Raw genomic sequence first — 26,288 nt, 5'->3', positions numbered from 1 at the left:
GTGCGACAAGGACAGACAAATACGCGCGATAGACAAGGAGGGCGATAGCGTTGGACAAGGACAGACATATACGAGCGGTAAACAAGGACAGCGATAGCGTGGGATAAGGACTGCAATATTAATCAGTTCCAGATAATATAGTACGTCGGTTATGATACTAGTCAAGTAAGATAGGCATAAATATTATAAATATATTAATTTTAACATCCTTGTAACATGTATAATTGTTAAATGGTTAATAAATACGCAATTAAAGTTAATCATTCGTTTAGTTTTTTAATGACCCATCCAATGATCCTAAAGTAACCAACGAGAATTACCGACGTCTGTATTACATTGTCACTTGCACAGATGTCAAATATTTGAAATTTTCCCTATATTTATAAATTTCGTTTGTTTGTTTACATTTTTCTTTGTTTATTTACATTTTTCATTGTTTATTTACATTTTTCTTTGTTTATTTACATTTTGGTTTGTTTATTTACTTTCGGAATGTAAACAAAGAAAATTTCGCAAAAATTTTCGAAAATTTCAGAAAATTTTTCCTTCATTTACAAATATCGTTTGTTTATTTACATTTTGATTTGTTTATTTACATTTTGGTTTGTTTATTTACATTTTGGTTTGTTTATTTACATTCGAATGTAAACAAACGAAATTTCTCAGAATTTTTCAGATGTTCCTTATCCTAAGGTCTCTTGCTGTAATTTTTGAAATTGTCAAGGACAAAAGAGCGGAGGGGAATAGAAATCGAAGGTAAATGATAAAACAACTAGATTCCTCTTAAAAGAATAAATTTATTCAATTATTTCAAATTACAATTGATTACAATTACAAATTCAATTTACAATTAAAAATTTTATCGTACAATTATTTGGTAGGATGCGCATCGAATACAATCTCAAAATTTTCCTAAGTGCGCGTTTTATAAGTTAAATGAAATATTAAATGTAAGTCGATGGTCCAAATAAAGAATAATTTGGAAAAGATAATTGCAAAAGTTCGTAAATTAATTTGTTTAATTAGTTTTTCTTGCAAATTGAAGATTTAATCGATTTATGGGCATGTAGCGACCTCTACTTTGAAGAATTTAGATCAACGACATCTATGTTCATTAAATCGTTCCGTCGAGATGTGTATTTAATGTAAACAATAGAATATTTAAAAATTGTTAGTAATTTTATTATCACCATGGAAATATTTACAGAAACTTATATATACTGCAATTATCATGTTAATTATTCATTCGTTATTTAACTTTCATTATTTAATCTTCATTATTTGATATTTATTATTAGTAATTATATATTTTGTTATATTGACAATATTTTTATATAAACTACTAAAATTAATTACGGAGTCATTATTTATTTGTAGTATTGCGGTATTAATTTATTTATCATCATAATTATTACAGGCACTGAAATGCTAGAGCCGCGTAGCGATGAAACGATGGAACTAAATGGTATATCTGGCCTTGTGGTAAACTAGCTCTCTCCTTGTCGCACGATGGTTTTAATTTTTCAATAAATTCAACTCAATTCAATTTTCATTCGGCAGAACTAATCAAGAGGATTAATTTATGAACTTTACCTATTATGTAATTTTTATTATGCTCTCAACTTTCTTCCCATACCCATTTCATCGGTAAAACACGCGGTATAAAAATTTAGAAATCCTAACGAACAGATCGAAGTATATCGAAATTTAAGTCGAGGTTGTACGCGGGAATATATATTTGAAAGTGCGCGCAATAAGTTCTAAGCACATTTTTGAATATGAATCTTTATTTAATCGATTAATTATTAACAATTATTGTACATCCCACCATTGATTAAGGACAGGAATCCTGTTTGAATGAAATTGTCCTTTTCTTCAATATATTTATAAAAATTTCTTTATTTTATTGCAACTACTTTGAAAAATTTTCACATGTCGCCGGTCGTAACTTCACAGAGTAGTCGAAAACGATGATTGAATGCTTTACACACATACGTAGTAGAGAACTTTACATAATTTTTCATCTTCTGCTTCGTTCGACTAAGAGTATTCAAACATAATTTACGAACGTCTAGTCGTGTGCAGAGAAGGAGGGATTTACAAACCACGATACGCGCGTGTTTTTTTCTTCTTTTTTTTTTACATTTTTACCACGAATGTCGAAATTACACTACACCCGCAGTGACTCCGTTGACTTTACTCGAACTTTCCGTTCGTGAGTTACTTTTCGAAATTGGTATACTGCTAACCATAATGTTGCTAATTTGTCGAAACGTGCCTAAATTATTTCGTTCGATATAGAAAACTTAACAATCGTGACGGATATGCCAAGATCTATTTATCTTTGCGATCAACTTGATGTTTTCTTGAATCGCAGTTAATCGTCGATCCACGAGTCTTTGTTTTATCGTTATCAAATATTGTTCAACCATAGTTTACCGTTCCATCGTCATTTTTTTCTCTCTCGTTTACTCTCTTTCGCACATATACACGCATGCACGCATACTCATACACATACACACATTCTCTCTCTCTCTCTTGATCCGAACATTTAACAAATATTGTTAAAGAAACTTAATTTATATAAAATATGTAGCTACAGCCGTATATATATAACGCATCTAAGAAATTTCCTGGTTTTTTTTCTTTTCTATCTGTTGTCGTACATATATCAATACAATTGATATCATTACAATTAATTATTACGTTCAACAGAATAACGTTTTTTACAATGTAAAAAATGCTCATCGAAATACGGTGAGGATCACGCAAACTAACGTCGTAACATTATTTAGTCGAATTTCTCCTATACACGCGTTTATCGAGTGTTTCAGACGTGTACACGTTATGTACAATGTAAATCATAAAGTATCACTTAAGAACGGTTATATGTCGATTATTGCTATGATTCACGAAAAACGACAGCGTTACGGGTTTCCGATGGATTTACACAGGATCTGACAGAAAATTTTCTACGGAAAGCAGACGTCATTTCTTCCCTGCGCATTATAAACAAAGCAGTATTCGAAATAGAGAAGCGATGAATTTAGTATTACTGTATTAATATTCAAACTATCAGATAGGCAAAAATATATAAAAATTTTAGCGATTGTTTGAAGTAAATCTTTAAGTGCCAAAAGATGTTATTGCTTTCTATTACAAATACTGTTTTATGCATCTATGATCTTCAATACTGGTTGCACGTCGTCCCTTCCATCGAGAAAATAATCATTTTTTTTTTTTAATCGTTGGAAAAATGTAGAGATCAACGAAACGAAATCATTTCATTTTTAAGATTAAAAAAAGAAAAAGAAATGTGTTCGAATATACAACTCGTAGAGAAATTAACAGTATACTTTCTTCGCACCTGAAACGCTCTCTTAATTATAGTACTCCGACTGGTCGCATGTCAAACATTGAGGAAGTGAATAGGAAAAAAAAAAAAAAAGAAAGAAAAATTCGTAACAGTTGTTGCAGTCAAGCGAGCTCGGAAACACAGTATTTTTTAATACTAGACCTTAGTTAATAATCTACACGTAGAAAAGCATTTAAACGTCGAATTCAAGCTCGCCGTTTATAATAATGGTATAATGGCTTTATTGTAGTAAAATTATAGTAATAACAATCACATATGGTGTTATCTGTCAACGAGATATAACACGCATGTTTAAAATGATGGGACATAAATAATTTAGACGCATCGTATGCTCGACGTGGTACTTAGAAATGATGTAACATTAAAAATATATATATATATATATATTTATATGTATTTATATATATATATTTATATGTATAATATATATAATATGTATAAATTGTTGAGTTATTTCCTATAAATATCTTCTAAAATCTGGCTTGGCAAATTAATCACTTAGAAACAAATTCACAATTTTTTAGTCATTAACTTTAGGCACCAATGGTATGCAGACCCTGTCTTTGGTACATACGACCGATTCGATTTTATTATATATCTGAACGTTAGAAGACATCAATTGGTTTGTCTTCCATCTTATTAGAAGAATTCTTTCGTTTAACAATACATCAGTTACTTATTCCTTCGTCTTTGTTCGTTCCATATTGTTCGTTAGAGTGTCAGTTTTAACCTCGTTCCAGTGCGGTATTAAGGAATCACTCGTATTCCTTCTTCCGTCATTTCCTGCTTTTTTTTTTCAATTTGTAAAACGACACGATCCTCAAACATGTCTGATAGCTCAGTCTTCTTCCTTTTTCTCTGGCTTCAAATCTACCATTGCGTGGAGTTCTTCTGGACTGTATCTATAAATGAACAATAATACTATGTATAAGTATAACACGTTAAATTCGATTTATACACAGTATGATAAAAAAAAAAGGACACAAGTTTTATCCGTGTATTTTCTCGAAAAATCAATCAAAACTGAACATCTTAACCACTCTGATAATTCTGATCATGAGTTACTATCTGAGAGATTCCCGAAAAATCAAAAAATATTGCAAGTTACAGGCTTACCCTAGGAGACTCTGTAAGTCACAGACAAAGCGGTAAACGTATCGTTTGCCGGCTGTTTTATGTATAATATTCTTGTCGTAATAATAACGGAGACCGCGGCTCAGTTTCTCGTAGTTCATTTTAGGCTTGTTTTTACGGATACCCCAACGACGAGCCACCTCATCCGGATCCGTCAGCTTGAACTCCCAGCCGTCGCCAGTCCACGAGATAAATCCTTGGCACGATTTATCTGTTAACAGCTCTAGCAAGAACTGCCAGAGTTGAATGGGACCGGAACCGGTAAAGCAGGGTCCACTGTCTGCAATATTAAAAAGTAAGTAATTTTGTAATCTCCTGGGAAAGAAAAAAAAAAAAAAAAAAAAAAACTAGAACGCTACACGGTAATTTTAAACGATTAATTACTTGTGTAACCAGGGATCATCGCGCTTTGCAGCAGAGGTTTCTGATCAGGATTGTTTCCAATAGACGAAGGGTGATGAGGATTGGAAGAGTCCCTTGGACCAAGACCAGCCAGGAATGCCGGATGATGAGACAGGTGTTCGAGAGGACCAACTCCCCATTGGTCACCGCCAACGCTGCCGCCACCACCGCCGCTTCCGCTTCCTGGAACCGTCTGGAACGGCGTCGCGTCGTACTGCCCGTATCCGCCGCTCTCACTGTATCCTTCGTGATAGCGACCTGTTTCAAATCATTGCAATTGTTAAACGATTTTTCAGACATCGTTAACAGCATCGTCTCTTAGATTTTATTAATTCTCTGCTGTTACCCTCACTTAGACGTAATACTATAATCTTCTTTATTGAAATCGACGTTTATTGGAATGTAAGTAACATCTCGAAGACACCAGTAAGACTGTGCGTTTCTTAAACGACCAATCAGATACTATAATCTTTTTCGAAACGCGTGCAATTCAAATGAAAGAAAATTGGTAAAAATTATATCGCCACGCTAAAATCAACGTACACAAAAATGATCGACGTTTATTGGAATACAAGTAACATCTCGAGGATAACAGCAAGATCTGTGCGTTTCTTAAACGATCGACCAGATACTAGAATCTCCTTTTTTCGAAACGCGCCTGAATTCAAATGAAAGAAAATTGGTGAAAATCACATTAAATTCGCGCTAAAATTAAATAACATAAAGCTGATCGAATATAAGTAACATCTCGAGGCGACAACACAGCAAGAGACTGTGCGTTTCTTAAACGATCGACAAGATGAATTACCTCGAGGGTAATTTTTAAACGGCGACGGCTGATACTTCGGCTCGATGTGAATTCCACTGGCGCTGTAAAATTCCGGCGAGCCATCTAGGTTGAAAGGATGCGGCGGCTGGTGATCCTGCGGCAGACTGTGATACTCGGATGTGTCGTCGTATCCGGAGTAATGGGCCGGAGTCATGTAGCTCTCCGTGGCCGATTGGCTGACCCTCAGGTCACTCTCGTTGGTTCCTGTACCCGCGAGATCGTTGCCGCTCGTCAACCCTGCTCCACCACCTTGGAGATGCTCCGTTATATGGTGATTGCTGTAGTTCGCTGGAGATAAATTGGCAAATTAAAAATCAACTAAAGCCAACCGCTTTTACGAAGATGAGTACAAACGAATCTGGCATTCCCTCTTGAGGGTAACTTACACTCTGTTTTCAGCTGGTTCAAGTTCCGCAGGTGTATGTACGCGTTGTTCGCGTTGTTGTTGTTGTTGTTGTTGTTGTTGTTGCTGTTGGGTGTGCTGGGATGAGAATTGGGCGCTTGGGTGTTATGGCTGTGCGGCGGCGGCGAGGTTTCATCCCTCTGACTCTCGTCCTGGCATACGGGACTGCGCAGATGATTGTAACCACCTGGAAAAATGGCCATCGCGAAGGCGTTTAATTGCGTTCGTTCCCCGTAATTTCATTCACGGAGAGGCTATCTATGAAACTAACGAGCGAAAGAGGGATGCTCATTGACCAGGCTCGAGCCTGGATCTGATTACAAGGTGTCCGATTACAACGGACCGCTCCGAGATTTTTAAGTGAACGATACACACGGGTGGATTTAAACGGATCCGGTGACCATCGGGCGGCCGAGAGTTTAAAGGTACATACTTCGACGCTCCGTTTTCTTTCATCAAATCGAAATTTCTTCCTCCGCTGGAAGAACCGGATGATTCGCAACTCAATGATTCGCCCGTTCGATTTCCAAATTCAATGAAACGCCTTCGGGTTTCGACTCTTTCTCTCTCTCTCTCTCTCGGGTCAAACGTCCTCGAGGCATGGGTCGCGAGCGGAAAATCGGCGGAAAATCGGCTGGAACCTGAAGAGTAAAGAGCAGTGTCACGAGAGACAGAGTCTGCAGGGAGTAACTGCTGACACGTGGGCGGCGCGCATCTCGACGATTGGCCCGAGCCAACTCCGCCTATCCTCGACTTCCTTTACTCGGCCACGAGAAACTCGTCGAGCGTGCGTCCATTACGGAGGCTGCGGACCTCGCTTCGATCGGCCACGGGGGACGTGATAACACCTGTAAAATCTCCGTCCGGCCGTTCGATCCACCGAAATCCAGACCAGAGAGTGTCGTCTCTCTGACGGACAGTGGCTCCGACACATTGAAATTCAAAGAAATCTCGCACTCTTGGCAATTTGGAGCACAGATCCTTATGAACTTATTCTAACTAGAAAGAGTTCGGATGGTACAAACGAACGTTTACGTACAGGGCTTTAATTACTTCATCGAAAGTAATTAATGATTAATTACGTGCTTGTTTTCAGTCAGTGATAAGGTTAAAACCGATTTCGCGACGATAAGGTTACTTTTCATTCGCCGATAATTCGATCCGATTTCATCGATCTTTCAAACACTTATGTTTTAGAATTTTTTCGTTTGTGAAAATTGCTCATCTTACAGGCATCGACTCTCGATCGAAATACTTTTTCGTTCGACGAACGGAATACATACATCGAAAGCTGTTTCTAGATGTCGTGAACATCGGTGGTTCTTTTTTCTTTTTCACCCTGTCTGTTAATTAAGCTCGTAAACACGGGACTTTAATTAAACGATTTTCTTCTCCGAAGAATTTCTGCTCACGCTTCACAACCATGAAATCGCTAATTATTCCGGAGCAGCCTGGTAGCGAGGAGGAGACTCGCGATTCCACGGCACCCCCTCCCCCCCCCACCCCCTACTTCCCCTCCCCCCACGGATTGTCGTGCAGGACAATGGCTTCTGCCGGATTATCATAATCCACTGGCTAAGCGTCGCGTTGCGTGAACACACGGAATTACAATGTGCACGATATGTGTGACCAGCCGACGTTCCCACACTTATCCTCTTTTTAACGGCGAGGAAAACAGGTGGCCCGCCACTCGACCCGTAACGAGCAGGCTCTATCGTTTCGCGACACGGCGTTAACGAACTTTCACGAAACGACGGACGGATATCTAACACGTGTCGATCGGCTGCGAAAGCCAGACTGCAGATTCTTAGATCGATTTATCGCTTTCAGATAGGTGGAAGTTCCAGATAAGGGACTAAGTTCGCAGGAAAGTACGTAGTGTAAAATTGTCGTAGGTTTGAAAGCTTGAAGATTGATTTTCAAGTTCTTGAAAAGATCAGGGATGACTTGTAAGGTCTAGTGAAGTTACTTTTGCTTCGCGAAGAAGGGGTGTAGTTTGTAAGTGAAACGAGGGCGCAATGTCTATCTAAAATCGATTCCACGTTGCACAATTTTTCACGCAATATTTAATGATATTTAAATAATTATTTTTAATAATATAATATTTAATAAGAATTTAATGAACTCAAGCTCAGAATATTCTCGGAATATCCTAAGCTTCGATCTTCTTAAATCTCATCCTAATAAATGATACATTGAAATCGCAAAAGTAGAATTTTAGTAGTACACTAGAATTCTAGGTTATTATGTATTATAAAAATGCCAAAATACCAAAATATATTTAAGTATTTCCATTAAATTTCCAAATATTTCTACATTTATTATTAACAATGATCTTACACTAAAGATCTCTGTTAATTACAACAAATTGCAATCTCTAACGAGTCCCACTTTTATTTATTTTCTTAAAAATGAGAGATCGAGACTTCTTTGAAGAAGAACTGTTTCTTACTGTTCCATCACACAAGCTACAAAGTTTGTGTAAATTTACATTCTCCAATAGTGAATTACGAATTCCCACTCAGAGTTGAATCGAATCGTATTGTTTCAGGTGCTTGCGAGATAGAAAACTATATCTGTTGTCCAAGGGTCAAACGAATTTCTCCACGCCGACGAAGACACGAGAAAAAGCAACCACTCGGGTCGGTAGATACCGCCACAATGGGTCAAAGAGTGTAACGACACGCAGAATTATCATAAGTCCAGGCGGGTTCTCATAGGTTCGAGGAACGGGCAACGTTAATGGGGCCCAAGGGACCGACCCTTGCGCACACCACCTACACCTGCACGAGCCTGGCGTGTAGCTGCACCTCGCACCCCATTTCATGGAGCGGTGAGCGTGGGAGTGCAACTTCGAGTCGGCCCTCACGGCGTGCCACGCACACGCACACGCAACACACACACACACACACCTACGCCGCAAACACCAAACACATTCACGTGAAAATCACCAACACTCTGCTCCAATATGAGGCACTACATACATGTTTTCATGCTACCTAAATGCACCCTCTTCTCGCGTTCCTCTTTCCCCTCTTCTTCTGCTTCTTCTTCTTCTTCTTGGCCGTCGTCGTCGTCTTCCTCCGCCGCGTTTTATCGTCTTCGTCGTCGCGACTCCGAAAGGGGGCAGAGCAACGAAACTATTCCGAAATTCCTGAGCATTCAGGCCGCGCGTTTGTTCACACGGATGAACAATTGGAGCCGGAGCGAGCGATTCCTTCCTCTTTTTTTTTTCTTTTTCCATTCCCTCGCGTTTGTCTCGATTGCATTTTTTCTCTCTCGTTGCTATTCTCGGTCTTTTCGTTCTTCTCTTTTCTTTTTTTCTTTCAAACTTGGCGTACTTACGATTCTGCAATTTCCGTCAGTCCTCGGAGTCTTCGGTGAATTTGCAGATTCGGGGATTTTTTTCCTCCCGAGTGGCAAAGTACTCTGACATTGTACGTACTCGCAGTATCGTGTAATTTTCACAAGTATACATATATTGTAACGTAATCTCTGTGTGATTAATTGCAAGTTCGCTGGCTCTTTGTTACTCGCAATTGGTTAAGACACGCTATCTGATGAACACAGCCACCATCTAATCTTCTAATCTAGGTGCTTTTAACCTTAATTATATTGAACTTCCTGTGGTACTATTATTCTCTTCTTTCGTGTACCTCTTCGCAAGAGAAATTTGACTGGCTTCCGATTGTAAATATCAATCATCCGTTACTTGACAACATTCTAAAATGCTTTTTTAAAAAAGACTTTATAGGTATATAAATGTTGCTCTTAACGATAATTAGTTTCGTTGTTTGCTTTCGCATAAAGGTCATTTCCCAGAATAAATATAATTCGATATAACAAATTAACAGAGAAAAATCTGTCAAGTGTTGTGTTACAATATACCATAAATGTTATAAAGCAATAAGAGATGGAGTTTAGTAATAAACTGTCAAGAGTTTACAGTTCGATGCTAACAACTTTGATCTTTGTAATGTGACTATAAGTGACTATAATTGACAGATACAATTTTATCACGCACTGCAGTATCTTCTCTCATCGAGTAGAATTTTGCTCCTACAATTTGCGAGATGAGATCTATGACGAAATGTACAAGCTCCCCGTTGCGGAATTAAATTCAGTGGTGAAAGTGGCACTTTCCTCTCGTGCAAGAGAGGCAAGAGAAACGAAGGAAGAGGACGAGGAAGGTTTCGAGGGAGCATAGCCAGCCGCGTATCAGCTGTGGAACAGGTGCCGAGGGCCGTAAGCGACGAGTAACGGCGAAGCAACGAAAGGCAGCGAGCAGCAAAACGTGGTCAGCAAACGCAGGCCACGAGGCACGCGCCAAATCGAATGAAACGCCAGTCGGCCTGCACAGCTGCTGCGTGTATATAAGCCGAAGGAAGGAGAAGAACAACACGACGACGACGACGACGACGACGACGACGACGACGGCGACGGCGACGAAGAAGAAGAAGGAGAGGAAGAAACGCAGACCGGCGGCCTCTTGAAAATTAAAACCTGCCCCGCGAACGCTTTCATCGCCGGAAGCCTATTATCTGCTTCTTTTTTCCCTTTTTTTTCTCTTTCTCCAGAGCCGGCCGATTCTCTTCCTCTCCGTTTCTTCTCCTCCCGTGGCCCGTATCGGAATCTTTTTCAGACATACACACATACAGGGCAAGAGGAGTCGATTTGATTTCGTGGCCGTCGCTCCGGGGACACTGGGATGCTGCAGGTGCGCGCGATTCCTTCAAGAATCAACGCCACGGGTTATTTAATTTGTAAACGGGGATGAAAGTTCACGTACGAGGAAAGAAATTGTGAAATTTTTCTGAATTTAGTCCACTAGCTTCGACCACCACGTTTCAGGATTAATTCCTTGAGATGGAAACGTGTCTTCGTGAAAAATTAATCGATAATAGAAAAATGCATCGTTTTAATTCCGTTAGATCAGACTCGCACTGTGTATTGAAATTAAGAACTCGAGATATATCTGATGGAATTGCAATCACAAGAAGAAAGTCCGTGACGACGAGAGATCTAGTCGTTCTATGCGATTTTGGCAATTTATCGGCAGTTACGATAACAGTCTGACGAGTCTGACAAGGAAATTAAAAATGAATCTCTGATAACATTGTTTATTTGAGTAACGGCAGGAAATGAGTAATCCTAAAATTTACGTAGAATACAATTCCATTGGGAATCTCGGCGGAAGCAGAATACGATGAGACATTAAACGAAACAAAGGAAGAAAATTAAAAATTCATCGAGTCGAAATTTCAACTGGATCGTAAGAATAAACTCTGCTGCTGCTTGTATTTCCTTAAAATTAGAAGAAAAAGAAGAATACTTCTCTCAATTAAGTTATATATTCATCTTCCTAAAACGGGATTCTTGTGAATCCCGTTTGTTTGTTAAACTGAGTGCAAGACTGATATTATTTATTTCAGATACATCCTATTAATAGTGAATTCAAAGAATGAATGAATCATCAAAGTAGCACAGAGAAAGAATCTCAGGAGAGACGATAGAAAAAAAAAGAAAATGATGATGATGATGATGATGATGATGATGACGACGATGAAGAAGACAATGTCATGAAGAAATGAGGGTGATGAAGAACGCGGCGGCAATTGTGCGATAGAACGAGGCTCGGAGGAAAATAAAAAAAAAAAAAAAAAAAAAGAAGAAGAAAAAGGGAAAAAAGTCGTCCTCGACGGCAACGAAATCGCGCATTGTTCGGTAGACCGGTGACCTGCGAACTCTCCCACACTCCGCACGGCCTGCCTCCACGGCGACGAGCCGATGTGCGCGTGTTTTTTCAACCAAAACGGCGTATGCTCACGCGCCATCACCGTCACCCGCGTGGAAATTCATGGAAATTTTTGTACGTCTACGAATACCGAGAACTTTTACACGTGTATTCTTCGTGATTTTTGAAGTCAACTAATTAATTTGTCAAGTAATCTTTCATGTTTATACGTACGTCTTGCACTTGTACTTGAATTTATTTCTCGTTTCGCAATTTTTAAAAGACCGCGAGCTTTGCTAATGAGCCAGAGGTTCATCAATTTCTTGCTGCTTGATTATACGTTATTACAATCGTGAACTGAATTTCTTATTGGTACCTGCCTCGTGATCTCAAAGACAAGACTTTGAAACTTTCACTTGATTATCTGATATATTTTAGTTTCGTCTTTTCACACTCGATGTTGGATATTTAACGAGTTATTAAATAACCAAGTGATAGATGCACTTATTGCAGTAGAATTGATACTAATTTTAGTGTATCAACTCTTCTTTCTAAAAATATGACAGATGAGAATGTATTTATATCGATAAAGAGAAAAACTTTCATAGTTCAAAGAATATTTGACCCTTTCGACAAGATACTTGTAAGAGAATTAACGTAATATTTCAAGATGCTTGATTAATGCAGTACCTGTAGTTAATACATGATAACTGCAAGCTTCAACTTTCAGGGACAGTTTATTTTATATTTTACATTTAAAGTTGGAAGAATATCCAAAGGAAATTTTTTTACACGTGACAAATATTTTTTACACGTGCCAGACGTTGAAGACGTTAATATTCACATTGAAGATAGTTGACCACAATAATTCTCGCGCGATCGTTCGTAATGCATATTTATCAGTTTCCCAGAGCTTCCGGTCGAGATTACTCGAACGCGTTTTATGCATGTCCAACGAACAATTGTCTTCATGAACAGGGGTTTCATTTTAAATGTCATTCCGTATTCTAATAACCGAAAATTATAATAGAGAGACACCGAGTAGATTTCGCAACTAAATCAGTCGCGCTTGAGAGGAAGTAGAATAAGCCAAACCCTGTCAGACACGCCGTTACGCGTATGCTATATTTAAGTCACCGCGCTGTAGTTTGATAAACCATGAGTTTTATTTATATATCTTATGTATTATTATTATAATATAACTAATTATAATTATAATTAACTATAACTTATTATAATTATTAATATATTATTATAATATAATTTCATGTATTATTATTATAATATATATATATATATATTATTATAATATAACTATTCACTATTAATATTATTGTAATATTACTATTCACTAATAACTATAATATTATTGTAATATCACTATTCACTAATAACTATAATATAACCATTCACTTTGAACGCTCACTGAAATTAGCAAGAGTTTACAAGCTTGAGGAACATGTAACAAATTATATAATACTCTATATACGTATTTTGATTTCATCGTTTTTGATATACATAAGTTAATTACATACGATATCATAGTGTGGGCTAAATACTGAAAAAAAGAAAATTATTCCCAAAAGCTAAACAATCAGTGCCGAGCAAACGAGCAAGGAACATCTACAGGATAACCACGTAATCCCTAAAATAGCCATAATTAATCGTCATTACATTTATTTACGTAAGCGCTGGATATTCGATTGAGAACGACAGCCGATCGACAGTAACGTCGTATTATTACCTGCCAAGCAAGCCTACGTAAGCTATAAAATTGACAAAAATCTATGATTCTCACTCGTACTCGATGGAGCTTCACTCAAAGATCATCGTCGATCATCGTTCGATTCCAGTTTTATCTAACGGCTCGTTTTAAACGCAATAATTACACGGTTGCGCGAATTCATTCACGACGGGTTCGTGCTTGTGCAACGTCGAACGAAACGTTCTCCAAAAATCGATGTGATCTCATGCGCGATCCACGGATCGCTTTTTCTAAATCGGATCGCGGCCATCCGTGGCTGCGGACCGTGCAATCCCGACCTTGCACGCCACGGCACCGGGTTTATTGGCAATTTAGCCATCGGGCCACACCTAGGCTGCGAGTTGGCGACGTGCATCGCGAACAAAAGAAGCCCCCGCGTTGAAAATAACGATATAGTTACGGATCATTATGCGGCCGGGCCGCAACGATTATTATCGACCGTTGCTTCGAGCCTCTCTTTTTCCTCGTCTCTCGTCCGACGTTAACGTTGCCCGGTGGCCGTGACTAAACCTATTCCCCGCGTCGAAGAAATTAAAATGGAAAGTCTACGCAAAGATATATCAAGTATATATTTATAGAGCGCTCTGAGCGATCGTGTGTTGCGATCAACGCGTGAAATGTTTATATGGAGTAAGGAAGAGCATGGATTGATAGATGCGTAATGCAAGGGAAGGAACGAAACAATGTGTAACAATGTGTAACACTGTACGATTATGTCGAATACTAAGGAAGGTATAATGCCAAAACTCATTCTTGGATCAAAGAAATTAAAATGAGAGGATGTGTCTGCGCATCTTAACTAGCTATAAGGGCCATAAGTTGATGTTACTGATGGCGTCATGTGATTTTTATCGATTTTAATAACGCGACGAAGTAACTGTTGTAACGTCGTGTTATAACCGTTCTTAAAACCGGGAACTTACAAAAGTTATTGTCGTTAATAACCGATCGTTGTGGATGCATAAAACATTCACATGGAAGATATATTCAAAAATATAGATGCGTGTGATGTAAGTGAATTATCAAAAGTTGAAAGCTTGTGTCACATGTGAAATTAGAATGGAGGATACAAAGGAGGATGCTATTTATCGAAGTATGCGTTTTACTAACGATATTATTTTCGCAACGTCATAAAATTTCTATAATCGCAATGAAAAATTTTGAATTGTCGAATTCTTTACTCGTGCACGAATTTCAAGGAAGTTCAGCTGCCGCATCTTTTAATATTGAAACTGAATGTAAAAAATATTTCTACCCTGTCTACATGTTCTTAATTGAATATTTCATCTTTTTTTATCAGTTTCTACACCTCATTCTCACAGTATTCAATTGATGTAATTTGCTTCGTTCGAACTTAATCAATTTGTAATAAATATAACGTTGCGCAAGTGCTTTCTGTATCCATTGTACGTTGCTTTTCACGGACACGTAAAACCTCATCCCCTCCACGAAATAATTAGGCAGACGCAGCGACAATTCAAACTGTTCGATTTTTATTTCTCAGGTGTAGGTAGAGAAGATTTTTCGGAGGGAACGTTTAGCCGCAACGAAGCGGATAAGCGTGAATTCGATTCGATTGTCGCTCGGTTTACATCTACCGGAACGTTTTCGTCTCGTCACACCGGTAATGCACTTTAATGCAATCGTAGACGATTGACCTTGGTCAAATGGCCAATTAGCTGCACACCGTGGCGGCACGAGCGGCACGAGTGGCTGAACGAGACGCGTCAGTCACCACTGGGCGAAAACTTTGATCCCCTGGTCGAATATTAGACCCTGTTGACAGCGGACGATGATGAAGATCGATTAAACTTAGTCTCTGCATTGAATCAACCTTTCACCGAATTTTCCTTTCATCGAAGCTACCGGTACGCATTTGCAAATGCATCGAGACGGAGTATCGACGAGACTTTGAGACGAGATTGACAAGACGCAACAATTTTAAGAGATGCCGAGAGACAATTTGTTTCGTTAATCGCGAAATATTTCGATAATCTGTGATCTTTTTGAAATTTCAGAAAACTATAGAATCCAAGTGGTAGAGACGTAGAAATATCAAGCAAAAATCTTCGAGATTCTCTTTCGGGGCGCCAATGTTGAAAAATAAGATTCTACGATGTAAATTGATTGGATAGAATTGCAAATAAGATGTAATAATTTTCTTTTTTTCAGAGAGCGGCAAGTTCCATTAGAAATTAACAAAATTTGATTTTTGTTACAAAGAAACAATTGGCAATCCATGAAAAGTAAAAAGTATTTAGATAAATGAATACGAAGAAACACACGATGTAAACAAATTTATAATAAATTTTTTGATGATCATTAATCACATGTAATGATCACACAACGTAATGTCACACGATAATGAATAAAATTCTGATGACTGTCCGTTGTCAATGTAAAACTCTGAAATACTATATTCGTCTCATTGATCTAGATGAAATGAGCTTCGAAAGAGCTTGGTGCTGATTAAATGTATTGAACTTCACCGATTAAAACGGACGACATTCTCCGGGTTTTCTAAATTTCTGGGTTTTGAATAACTCTTCGACATCGAAAATAACAACGAATAAAACGATTTCAATCGTTGATTTCAGTCCAATGCAAAATCTAATTTTTAGAAATTATCCTCGAAACTTTTTTCTAGAAAGAGTCCCTCTAATCGTCCCTCGCCTCGAACAGCTCTTCGTACGTGTGAATGAATAAAAACCGTTCGAAACAACGAAGAATAAGAAAACTTCAAGCAATATCCTCGTATACTTTCATCTATATTCAAATCCCGATGCAACCATAATGACGACCGATTCAAATCACGGAACGATGTCACAGTTGAAAGGAACAAGACGAAAAAACGAGCCGACGTTAAAATCGTCAACGACGTCAATTAAAAGAGAAAAATGAACTTTGCGTCCGGTGTGCGTCCGGTAGAAAGAGAGAATGGTCGCGAGTACCTGGCGTGTGGGTGGTTGCGTCCAAGGAGACCGGCGGCATGCCGGTGTTGCGCGCGATCGCGTGCTGATGCGGAGGATGCTGATGGTGCGGATGGGTAAGAGGGTCGGTCTCCTGGTACGAGGGGTAATCGGCGTAAAACGGTTCGTGGCCTGTCATCAGCGTGTCCAGCATGTGGAGCACCATCTCCGAAGATGCAGCGGCGCCGCTACTCGTCGTCTGACCGAGTGGATCCGTATGATTGTTTCCGTACGTGCCGACGATTATGGCCGGCGCCTGCCCCGAAGGCCGCGACGTCTCGACGCCCGCGACGCCCGCCGTGACGTCCCTCTGATGATTCCTCTGCTGCTTCTTCTGCTGCTGCCCGGTGCTGCTCGCTCGTCGACGCGCACCTACTCGCGCCGATGCACGCGCGCATTCGTGCAACCGCGCGTCTCTTGCACCGCCTCGCTCGCGTCGTGTCGTGTACGAGAAAAATACCGAGACAAGCAGCCTGTGAGAAGAACAGGAAGCTCTCAGGATCGACCGATCGCGGTGTCCAGCATACGGAGACGTTTCGACGTTATTTTCCAAGAGGATGATGGGTTTTGCTCGTCCACGATTCGCATAGCTCACTTTCAATGATAATCCGTGATTTTCCGTAGCCAGTGAAGTCTGAACGTTTGTTGACTATCTGTTGGTTATCGTTGGCAAAGATTGCAAAACACACGAGAGAGAACCATCGGCGACTGGCTGCCAAATTCTTCACTTCGGTCAGCGTCCGTCTGCTGAGAGACTCACAGTAATTACCACAGAATCGCGACGAACCCTCCGATCGTTCCACGCGGTAAACACACTTCGGCAGTCGGCATCAAATTAGAGTACAGTTTCCTTCGCACCTTTCGGAATATTTCAAATGCCTGGTAAACCGAGCGACGCCTGTGCACACGAAACGAATACAGGCGAGACGGCAACTTGTAGAACACCGCGTTGATTCGCGCAACAGGTGTTTCACGGGGCGGAGATAGCCACCCTCGAGGCACAAACTCTCTATCCTTTTTCAGCTATCCTTCCGAGACACACTCTGTCTGCTCAAACTCCTCTGCCGTATAACCTGCACACTGTACTCACGCGAATAACAAACCTGCACTCGTCGAAGGAATTCCTGTTCCTTCGACGAGAGAAACGATAATATCAACTCGCGAACGAACGACTGTACGATCGGCGATGAATCACGGACGAGGAACCAGGACGAGTCGGCGAGAGCACGAGCGTGGCACGAGAAAAAGAGAGTCGTGGAAAAAAAAAAGGGGCGCGAATCGTGCGTAGAAGAGAGCTTCCTCTCGCGTGCACTCTCCACTTGACGTGAGCGCGCGTGTCACTGTGACGAAGCGCCGCGCCGTTTCCGCTCTCCGGTCCTATGCACCGATCTCCCCTCCTTCCCTGCCCCTCCTGTCCAACCCTCCCCTCTCGCCAGACGCAAACGTTACCCCCTCTCCGCCCCTCCATGCGGCGCGTTCAACCAGCTGCGGTCTGCGTTTCATCCTCCGTCACATTGCTGCCCGTTGCTGGCAGTGGAATCGCCCGGTGGTGGGGATAGCGGAGCGTTGGTGGGGGAAAAACGTGGCTCGTGGTGGGGATACGCCGCCGCGTGGTGGGGAGAACGTACGAATGGAGGGGAGAGCGGCAGAGGGGGAGGGAGGGGGTTCACAAACGCCCCCTCGAAGCTTCAACCACCTGCTGCCACCGAGGCGATATTTTCTACAGCGATTAGGAGTGCTGTCTCCGTGGATTTCCGCGAGAATTCGAAGCTTAGCGAGATCGGTCGAGTGGTTTGAGTGGATCTTCCAAGTTCACTTAAGAGTTAGTTCCAGTCTTTTGTGGCGGTCTTGTTTTGGGTCATTCCTATTCATGACTTCCTAAGATAATTAAAGTGCTTAGTTATACAGAAATTCCTTTATTTACTTTAATTACTTCAGGATTTTTTATTACTTTAAGTCATTTATATTTTTTAAAAAATAATTTTTTAAAAAGAATATTACTTACAATTATTATAGGTTTATATTTTTCTATTATTGAAATAATTGAATATAAAAATGCCTATTTTTGTATAAATGATAGAATTTATGGATCAATTTTTTTTTTTATCAACTTGGTCCACAACTGGGTTGTGGATGGCGAGGAATTGATTCGTTTGCGGGAAAGTCGTTTACGGGATGAATTTAGTCTGTCAGTTTAATGCGGTTTTGGTGGATCGGTGGCTTTGGTCGTGGCTTAGATCGTAAATTTGAAGTTGAGACACGTAAATTGGATAGAATTGGGATGCTTTTCAAGGGGCGCCTAAGCGGAGGTGTCGTAAAGTTAGAGACGCAGCTGGCTGGATGGAATTATCCGTAAGCGTGTGCTGGCTCGTAAAAGAGAATGTAATCGTTACGATGTAATTCCAGCGGAGAGACGTCGCATGTTGTGCTTCTACGACGGACTGACTAATGAGATTCTTGCTTAACAACGATACCCTGATTGCGCTGTGCGACTGATTCAATTTTAATTTCGCATATCCCGCGAAAGTCTGCTACATTATGGTATATTCCACGACAACATATTACAAGTATCTAATTAACCGTCTCGAATCCACTAAATCTCTCATTTCAATCCTTTATTGTCTGAGCCACAAACATGCACTTTGAAATATTTTCATTAATTTCAATTCCAAGGTAACACAGTATAATTATATACTTGCGTTCTACTTATCGTTTGCAAAAATGATTCAGGAATGCAAGAATAATCTGCGTAACACAGAAAAAATCGTGTAGGAAGAGAGAAAGCAGAAACAGAGACAGAAGTGGAACGTGAAATGTCCGAAAATATCTGGAATGAAACAACGAGCAAGAAATGTAGGAAAATCGTGAGAGAAGAAAGGAAGAGGCAGAAGATAGAAGGCTGACACGAAAGAGAGTACAGACTGGTATATACGCTTATAATACGAGGTCGTAACTTGAAGGGCCTAGCCTATTTTTGAGAGGGGGCTGGCTGGGGAGGCGCAGAGAGACCGGATGCTAAGAGAGGCGAGGCAAACGGGGGTTTTCTCTGTTCGGCAGGCTCGCACGTGATGCAGAGGGGACCGGAAGCGCTCACTCCCCTACGCCTCGTGCCTCTCGCTTCTCGTATAGCCCGCCGGCAATAGTAATGGGACTTACGAGCATCGCACAATAAGGACACGAGAGTTCGATGCGCCTTGTGCCTTCGTTTCTCCGCACGCTTTTACCGTTCGCGCGAGTTACCCGTGCTGCTGCCCTACGCTCTTGTTGCGTTTGCCTTTCGTTTCTCTCCCTGTCCCGTGGATTTGCACCTCCCACTTTATTCTGTCCTCTGGTCTCCCTTTCTTCGACGCGACGCCCTTTTTGTCCTTGCGTTCAACTCGAGTTAACAGGGTTACGCGCAAAGAATCCTATGGCGGTTCGATCTTAAGGGTATCGGACGGTGAAAACACGTTTCTTTTCCTTTTTTTTTTTTTTTTTAATCTGAAGATTGTAGTATACATTGATTGTTTCTTTGGTAGTTTTAATTTTAAACGAGCGAGGCTTTCAATTCTTTGGACCATGTGATTTTATTTCGCCAAAATTGTTTTATTTTGTAAACAGGATTTCCTTTTTATTTTTACAGAAAAATTTCCGCGCGTCTGTACCTGTTTTACAATGACATTCGACTTCAGTGGCATACAAAATGAGAAACCCTCGTTCGAGACTTGGTACAGAATGTAGGAAATATATCAGAAGGGAACGATCTAGAAATAACACGTGACTATCGGAAACTATGCGTCCGAACCAGTAAGAACAACATTGAATTATCTCAACCCTCCAACCAACATCTGTAAACTTATCGCTCTTCCTCGAAACTTGGAGCCGAAGAAATTAAGAAAATTGTAAAAACCCAACGCTGAAAACCTGATGATCGTTCAATCCCCCCCTCCCCAAAAAACCTTCGCGTCGATAATACCGGCTCATAATGGCGGCTGGTATCGTAACGTATTCTAAAGCGGACGTGCAAGATCCTACAAGTTTCCTCTGCCCCCCTTCTTGCATCTGTTCGATTCCAGGCGCTCTCCAAGTGAGCAACAATGCCTACACGCAATACGCGTACAACACGCATACACACTCGGAGACGGGGAGAGGAGAGAGCCAGTCCGAGGAGGCTGTATTTAGGGGTGCATTAAGGGAGGAGCACTCGAGGACATTATAAAACTATCTCGCTGCCCAGAATATTGGGGTAGGACTCCTCCCTCCCTTTCACCGTGCTGCCTCGGGCTTCCGGTTGTAACGTGAGCTTCCACACGTTCTATCCTCCTCTCTTACTCTCTCTCGAATCTTCTCCCCTTTCTCGGCGTCTCGCTCCTGATATCTGTCCATCTCTATTCATATTTCTCTCCTCTCCGAAACGAGCTACCAATCAACGATCAGAAAACGGGTGGCCCGGAGAGGGCTACGACGACGACGACTGTGACGACGACGAAGAACGACGTCGTCGAGGGCGAACGTAGTACACGGACAGGAAGAAGGGACGAAAAAAAAGAAAAAAAAAGAAAGAAAGAAAGAAAGAAAGAAAGAAAAAGACATACACATACACACGACGGTCGTGTCGTGAGTTCTGAATGAGCCAGAGGCTTTGTAGGCCCCCGAGGCGGTGTACGAACTATGAATGAACGAGTGAATGAATACAACCTGCGCCAACAAACCATCAACCCCCCCCCCCCCCGCGTCACCCCCTTATCCGCACGCCTTTTCCATTCGTCGATCGTTTCATCCCCCTACGACCCTACTTCGCCGGATCCTTCATCCATCCCTCTTTGCTGGAACGTTCGTTCCGCGGCCTTCTACGCGATTGTCCACAGACATATGCTCGCGCGATTCACCTCGTCACAAACGATGTTTCCATGATTCCTGTGTTCTTTCGAGCCAACTTTCACGGGGACGATTGATGATTTCAATGGGGTTACGTTTCAGTGACAATTTTACTGACGTTTTTTTATTTTTGTGATGATTTTAGATTATTGTAGGACGGGATACCTCTTATATATGGATTATAGTAGCTTGTTTGATCATTAATTCGAAGAATCTTGTGAAACTCTAGTAATCACGTGTTCGGTAATATATATTTTACGCTACTTTCTTCTGACAGACTCCAATTTTAAGCTTCGAAGTGGTATATCGTTGGGTTACACCAGATAACTATTTACATTAGAAAAATTTCGAAATTAAATAATTGCCAATGTCTCAATGATACCAACCAAGAGTTTCTCTTTCTCTCTCTTTTTTTTCTGGCAAATAATAGATTCCTTGTACCTCAAGAAAATCCTCTTTCTTCCATTCGGAGGCTTCTAAACTCTTTGAACTCTCCATTTCCGATCCACGAAGCTGCTCAACTCGTTCCAACGACATCCAATACCTATCGAGCATCCCCCTTCGATGAATCTACCCTCTTCGATCGCTCTGCCCTCGGACGTCTCTCAATGGCACACGTGCGGCCACGGTTTAAACAGGAATAAAAGGAAGAAAAGGAAAATCGTTGGAGGACAGTGTCGAAGGTTTGTCTACCGTCGTCGTTGAAGACCGCTCGCTCGTTCGGAGGACGAGTTATTGGCCAGGGGCAATCAAAATGCCGCGTGGCCAGCCTCGGTTAGTTATCACGCGGTGGTTGCTTAACAAATAATCATTGTACTCGGTCGGCACGATTGACTAACCTTTTCCATAAACGTATCGAATGGCGTCACGATGGCCGTGCCTTTTTTGGCCCGGGTAAGTCAGTAAACCGTAGGGAATCGCGCACGGGATTCGACACCGATTCTAATTTATGCAGAGAGGCGGCCGTGTGTGCGACACAGACACAGACACACACACACACACACACACAGTGTTCCGTCCACGTGCGAGCAGGCATACGTGACAAAACGGAAACGGATCCTCGTCCAGCTACACTATCCTCGAAATATTTATCGGCGTAAATATACCATTCAAATTCGTCGAGCGCTCGTGCCGATTATATTGAGTTTCGTTTGGACTCGTCGAGCAACTGGACGTTCTATTTTGCGTTCAAGTTTCGAAAGGTTTGAACCCACGACAGACGACGACGGATTGTGGAAGTATTTGTGGAAAAAGTTTGTTTTCGAAGTTTTGGAATATTGTTTCCGAGATCTTTCAGAGTTTTCGAAGGCAAATTTTTAGGAAACTCTGTTTCTAGGAAGCCTACATTTCGATGAAAATCGACTTGCGATGAATTCTAGTTAATATAAAAAAGAAGATCAGTATGTTAGAGATAATTGTCTAAAATTAAATATCTCATATTAGTAAAAATACAACGATAATAAGAAACTTTGAAGCGCAATATTGCCACGCAGTATGAAGAAAAATGTATGAATATTCAACAAAGGTGTTTGATGATAAGAATCTGCTACGACAACGAATTATTTCCAAGAACAGGGATAATTAGTTAACTGCGACTGAATTGAATTTGGAGGTGTGTTTTCCAGGTAAAAACTGATCGAAAGATTTCGCAGATTTTTTTCGTTCGGGCTTGGCGAACTGTATCGTGATACTGGTGTGCAGGTATAGAACGTGTCGTTGCGAAGACGACCAACACAGGCGACCGTATAATAGACTCATTATTTCTGCTTGCCGGAGCACTGTTACGTTATGTATCGCGGCTCTTCGAGGTCTCTGGTTCGACTCTCGCTTATCCTCGCTTTCGACCTCCTCCTCTTGGAACCGACGCATTACGCTACACTCCTGCACGCGCGTTCTCCAACTTTTCCAACCGTTCGCGACGGGTCGCCCTCGCCGTAATTCATTCGATTATTCTAACTGCTCATTATGTCGTTCATTCAGTCGCTACGATTCTGCAAAAACAAACAGTCCTAGCATCATCCTGCTGAATCATGGCAGGGGAACCACGTAATTGCAACCTTCGACGCGAGCGAAAATACTTTGATATTCGAAAAACCGTATGGATGTTACGAGCGTGCCCCTTGATTCTCGGAAGATTGTGACAGGCTATCATATTTTTCGCCAGAGAGGAAGATTTTCACATTCAGAAAGGACTCTGTTCCTCCGCACAGCGAGTATATATCTTTCGTATAAATAGAAATACACGTGGTCGAGTCGAGGTCTGAAATTAGGAGAGACGCGGAGGAATACGGTGGATTTCTTTTTTTTTTTTTTTTTTTTTTTTTTTTTTTTTTTTTTTCTTTTCTTTTTTTCATTGGACTAAACGCGAGGATGTCGAGAGAAGCAACGGAGCCCGGCGTCGTCTCCATTGTCCGCGGCGAAGCGTGCAGAGGGCCCGACTTTCCCTCGTTCACCCACGGTCACTGCTGCAATGACGTAAGGCCTCCGGCTAGGTAATTGTTACCTATGTACGCCACGAACGTTCGCTTCATAATGTTCTTCTCTGTTCCGTTCTATTCGACCGGGCCACTACCGATTCCCTAACGCGTGTCAAACGCTGTCCAGTTTTACGATAGCTTCCAAAAGAATCGCGTCAATATTTTTGATACACTGTTGGATTTACACACACTCCGAAAATAATCGTGATACGTTTGCGCAATTTCAGATTTTTTTCACCTTTTTCCTTCATTAATAATTTTAATTTTATTAATAATTTTAATTATAGTTTGTAATAAAACATTAAATTGCAAATTTAAAAAAAATTAAATATTAATTATTATTACAAAAAATTTCAAGTTAAATAAACTGAGTCTTCAAAATTAAAAAAATTATATATATACATAAATTTTAATTTGTAAATTATATAATTATAAATAATTAACCCTGATACGAAAGGTACATAACAAATTTTACTTATTTATTTTTTAAAAGTTCATTTTCATTACTTTGAAATCTAACAGCACATCACATTTGTACGATTCTGTATCTTCGAATCTCTCGTAAATTAAATATCTACAGTCCAATGACAATGTGCCTTCAACCGTGAACCAAAACCGTGATCAAAAACCAGAAAATATTACCAATATGCGAACCTGAGAATATCACAACGTTTCCCTAAAATGATTTCCACGATAACAGGTAGCTGTCCGGACTGATTATAATAAACAGAATCAGTGGAATTAGAACTGCCAGTTATCACATCGATCAGTGGAAACGCCGGTATTCCCCTATATTCTTGTATCGGTCGATTAGCCGAGAAACGGTGGAAAAAATCAGGGGCAACGGACAGACAGAGAGACTGTTCGATCGGATGAATGGGACGAGCGATTCACTCCCTGGCGAACGGAGCCGAGTTTCCCATTGTTCGTCCGTGGAACGACGAGTCCTTCGGCTGAATGAGTTGCGTCAGAGTTCAGCCGATGAAAACGCCGAGAATAAGGTGAATCACGGCGCGGCGCGAATTGCGCACCATGAACGGGGCCGCGAGAGATATTGCAATCCCCTGGCGAACACCCCGAACTCCCCGAGAGTCAGAGCTAGGAGTCTTGGTTAACGAGCCTCGGCCTCTCCTCTTTCAGTAATTCCTCCATCGCGCCCTCAAACGCGGTGAAATCGCGCGGATTGTCCCTGTCCTCCCGCTTCCCCTTCTGCCCTCGTCTTCCTTCTTTTTTATTTTTTCTTTTTTTGTCGCACGTTCAAGAGGTGGGGAGGGAGGGGACGGTTAAGTTTTAAGAGGTTGAAACGAGACGCGATAATGAGAGGACTTTTGCGGCAACACGTGCAAACGCGCGGCGTGCGGAGAGATGCTATCAGCACCACCCTGACGTAACAATGAGAAACTTCTCCGCGCCCGCCGCAACTCGCAACGCTTTCCTTCGCTCGTCGCTCGCAATCGAGGGGGGAAATAAATAAATCGGCTTGTCGCACGCTGCACTTGCCGCGCTCTTGCGTCCTCCTGGTCAGCCCGGTTTCCCAACCGGGATCACTCGGGAGTAATCTCGCGGGAGGATCGGTCGAGGAGGAGGAAAACTAACCGAAACGCAATTTTCAGTATTTTATCTGATAATGCAGTGCATGCATCCGACGAACATATACGTTTATTATATATATTATATTATATTATTATATATATATATATTTATTATTTGTTATAAATATTGCCGGTCGAAGAAATATATATCGAAAAGCAACTGATGGTACGTCAATTTGGAGAATTTCTATAGTGTTGCAATTATCGAACGACGCGTTGGACAACTAATTCGAGCAACCCCAATTTTTCTTTCTTCGTTTCTCTCTCTTTCTCTCTCTCTCTCTTTGTTTTTCGTTTAAGGAAACTGGAGCGGAGGATAGATGAAAAGTGAGAGACACTTACCATCGTTATGATACTGTCTCGAGGGCAGAGAGACCGCGACGGTAGGTGGTTGCAAGGGTGGGCCCGTCGACTGATTCCCGGTGCTTTGAGGCCCGGCCGAGCTCGAGTTCGAGGTGGCGGAACTCGCTGGCGTCGCTGGACTCTTGTGTTCCGGCGTCGCGGCCTGATGCGCCCCGCTCTGGTATCCCAAGAAATCACCTAACTCTGGCACGCATACGCTTTCGTACATGTTGCTCGTTGGCACGTTCTCCAGAGTGGCCTTCGCCGCGTCGACATCTGGATGGAAAACGGAACAAATTCCTCAGTTCTGCCACCAGTTCTTTTCTTTTTTTCCTTCCTTTCTTTTCTCTCGCCAACTTTAGTTCCCTTCCTCTCGCGCGACTCTTTCTTTCTTTTTTTTTTTTTTTT

At 41.2% G+C, this 26,288-nt stretch overlaps 1 protein-coding gene across 1 annotated transcript in view; it reads right to left on the bottom strand.

The window, feature by feature from the left end:
- Nucleotides 1-1,874: 1,874 nt before the first annotated feature.
- The window catches only part of LOC122533253 (ETS-like protein pointed), a gene marked incomplete at its 5' end in the record, with an annotated part of 43,188 nt that continues 18,774 nt past the window's right edge, over nucleotides 1,875-26,288 (bottom strand). The window contains 6 exons of the mRNA XM_043662783.1: nucleotides 1,875-4,278; nucleotides 4,493-4,790; nucleotides 4,895-5,170; nucleotides 5,721-6,029; nucleotides 6,128-6,331; nucleotides 25,881-26,156. Of these exons, the coding sequence (XP_043518718.1) occupies nucleotides 4,215-4,278; nucleotides 4,493-4,790; nucleotides 4,895-5,170; nucleotides 5,721-6,029; nucleotides 6,128-6,331; nucleotides 25,881-26,156 (1,427 nt within the window). The remainder of the gene's footprint in view (nucleotides 4,279-4,492; nucleotides 4,791-4,894; nucleotides 5,171-5,720; nucleotides 6,030-6,127; nucleotides 6,332-25,880; nucleotides 26,157-26,288) is intronic.

The sequence above is a fragment of the Frieseomelitta varia genome, unplaced genomic scaffold (assembly GCF_011392965.1).
Source record: "Frieseomelitta varia isolate USP_RPSP 00005682 unplaced genomic scaffold, Fvar_1.2 scaffold_144, whole genome shotgun sequence".
Lineage (NCBI taxonomy): Eukaryota > Metazoa > Arthropoda > Insecta > Hymenoptera > Apidae > Frieseomelitta > Frieseomelitta varia.
The sequence above is the reverse complement of the archived record's forward strand: the minus strand, read 5'-3'. Positions and strand labels throughout refer to the sequence as shown.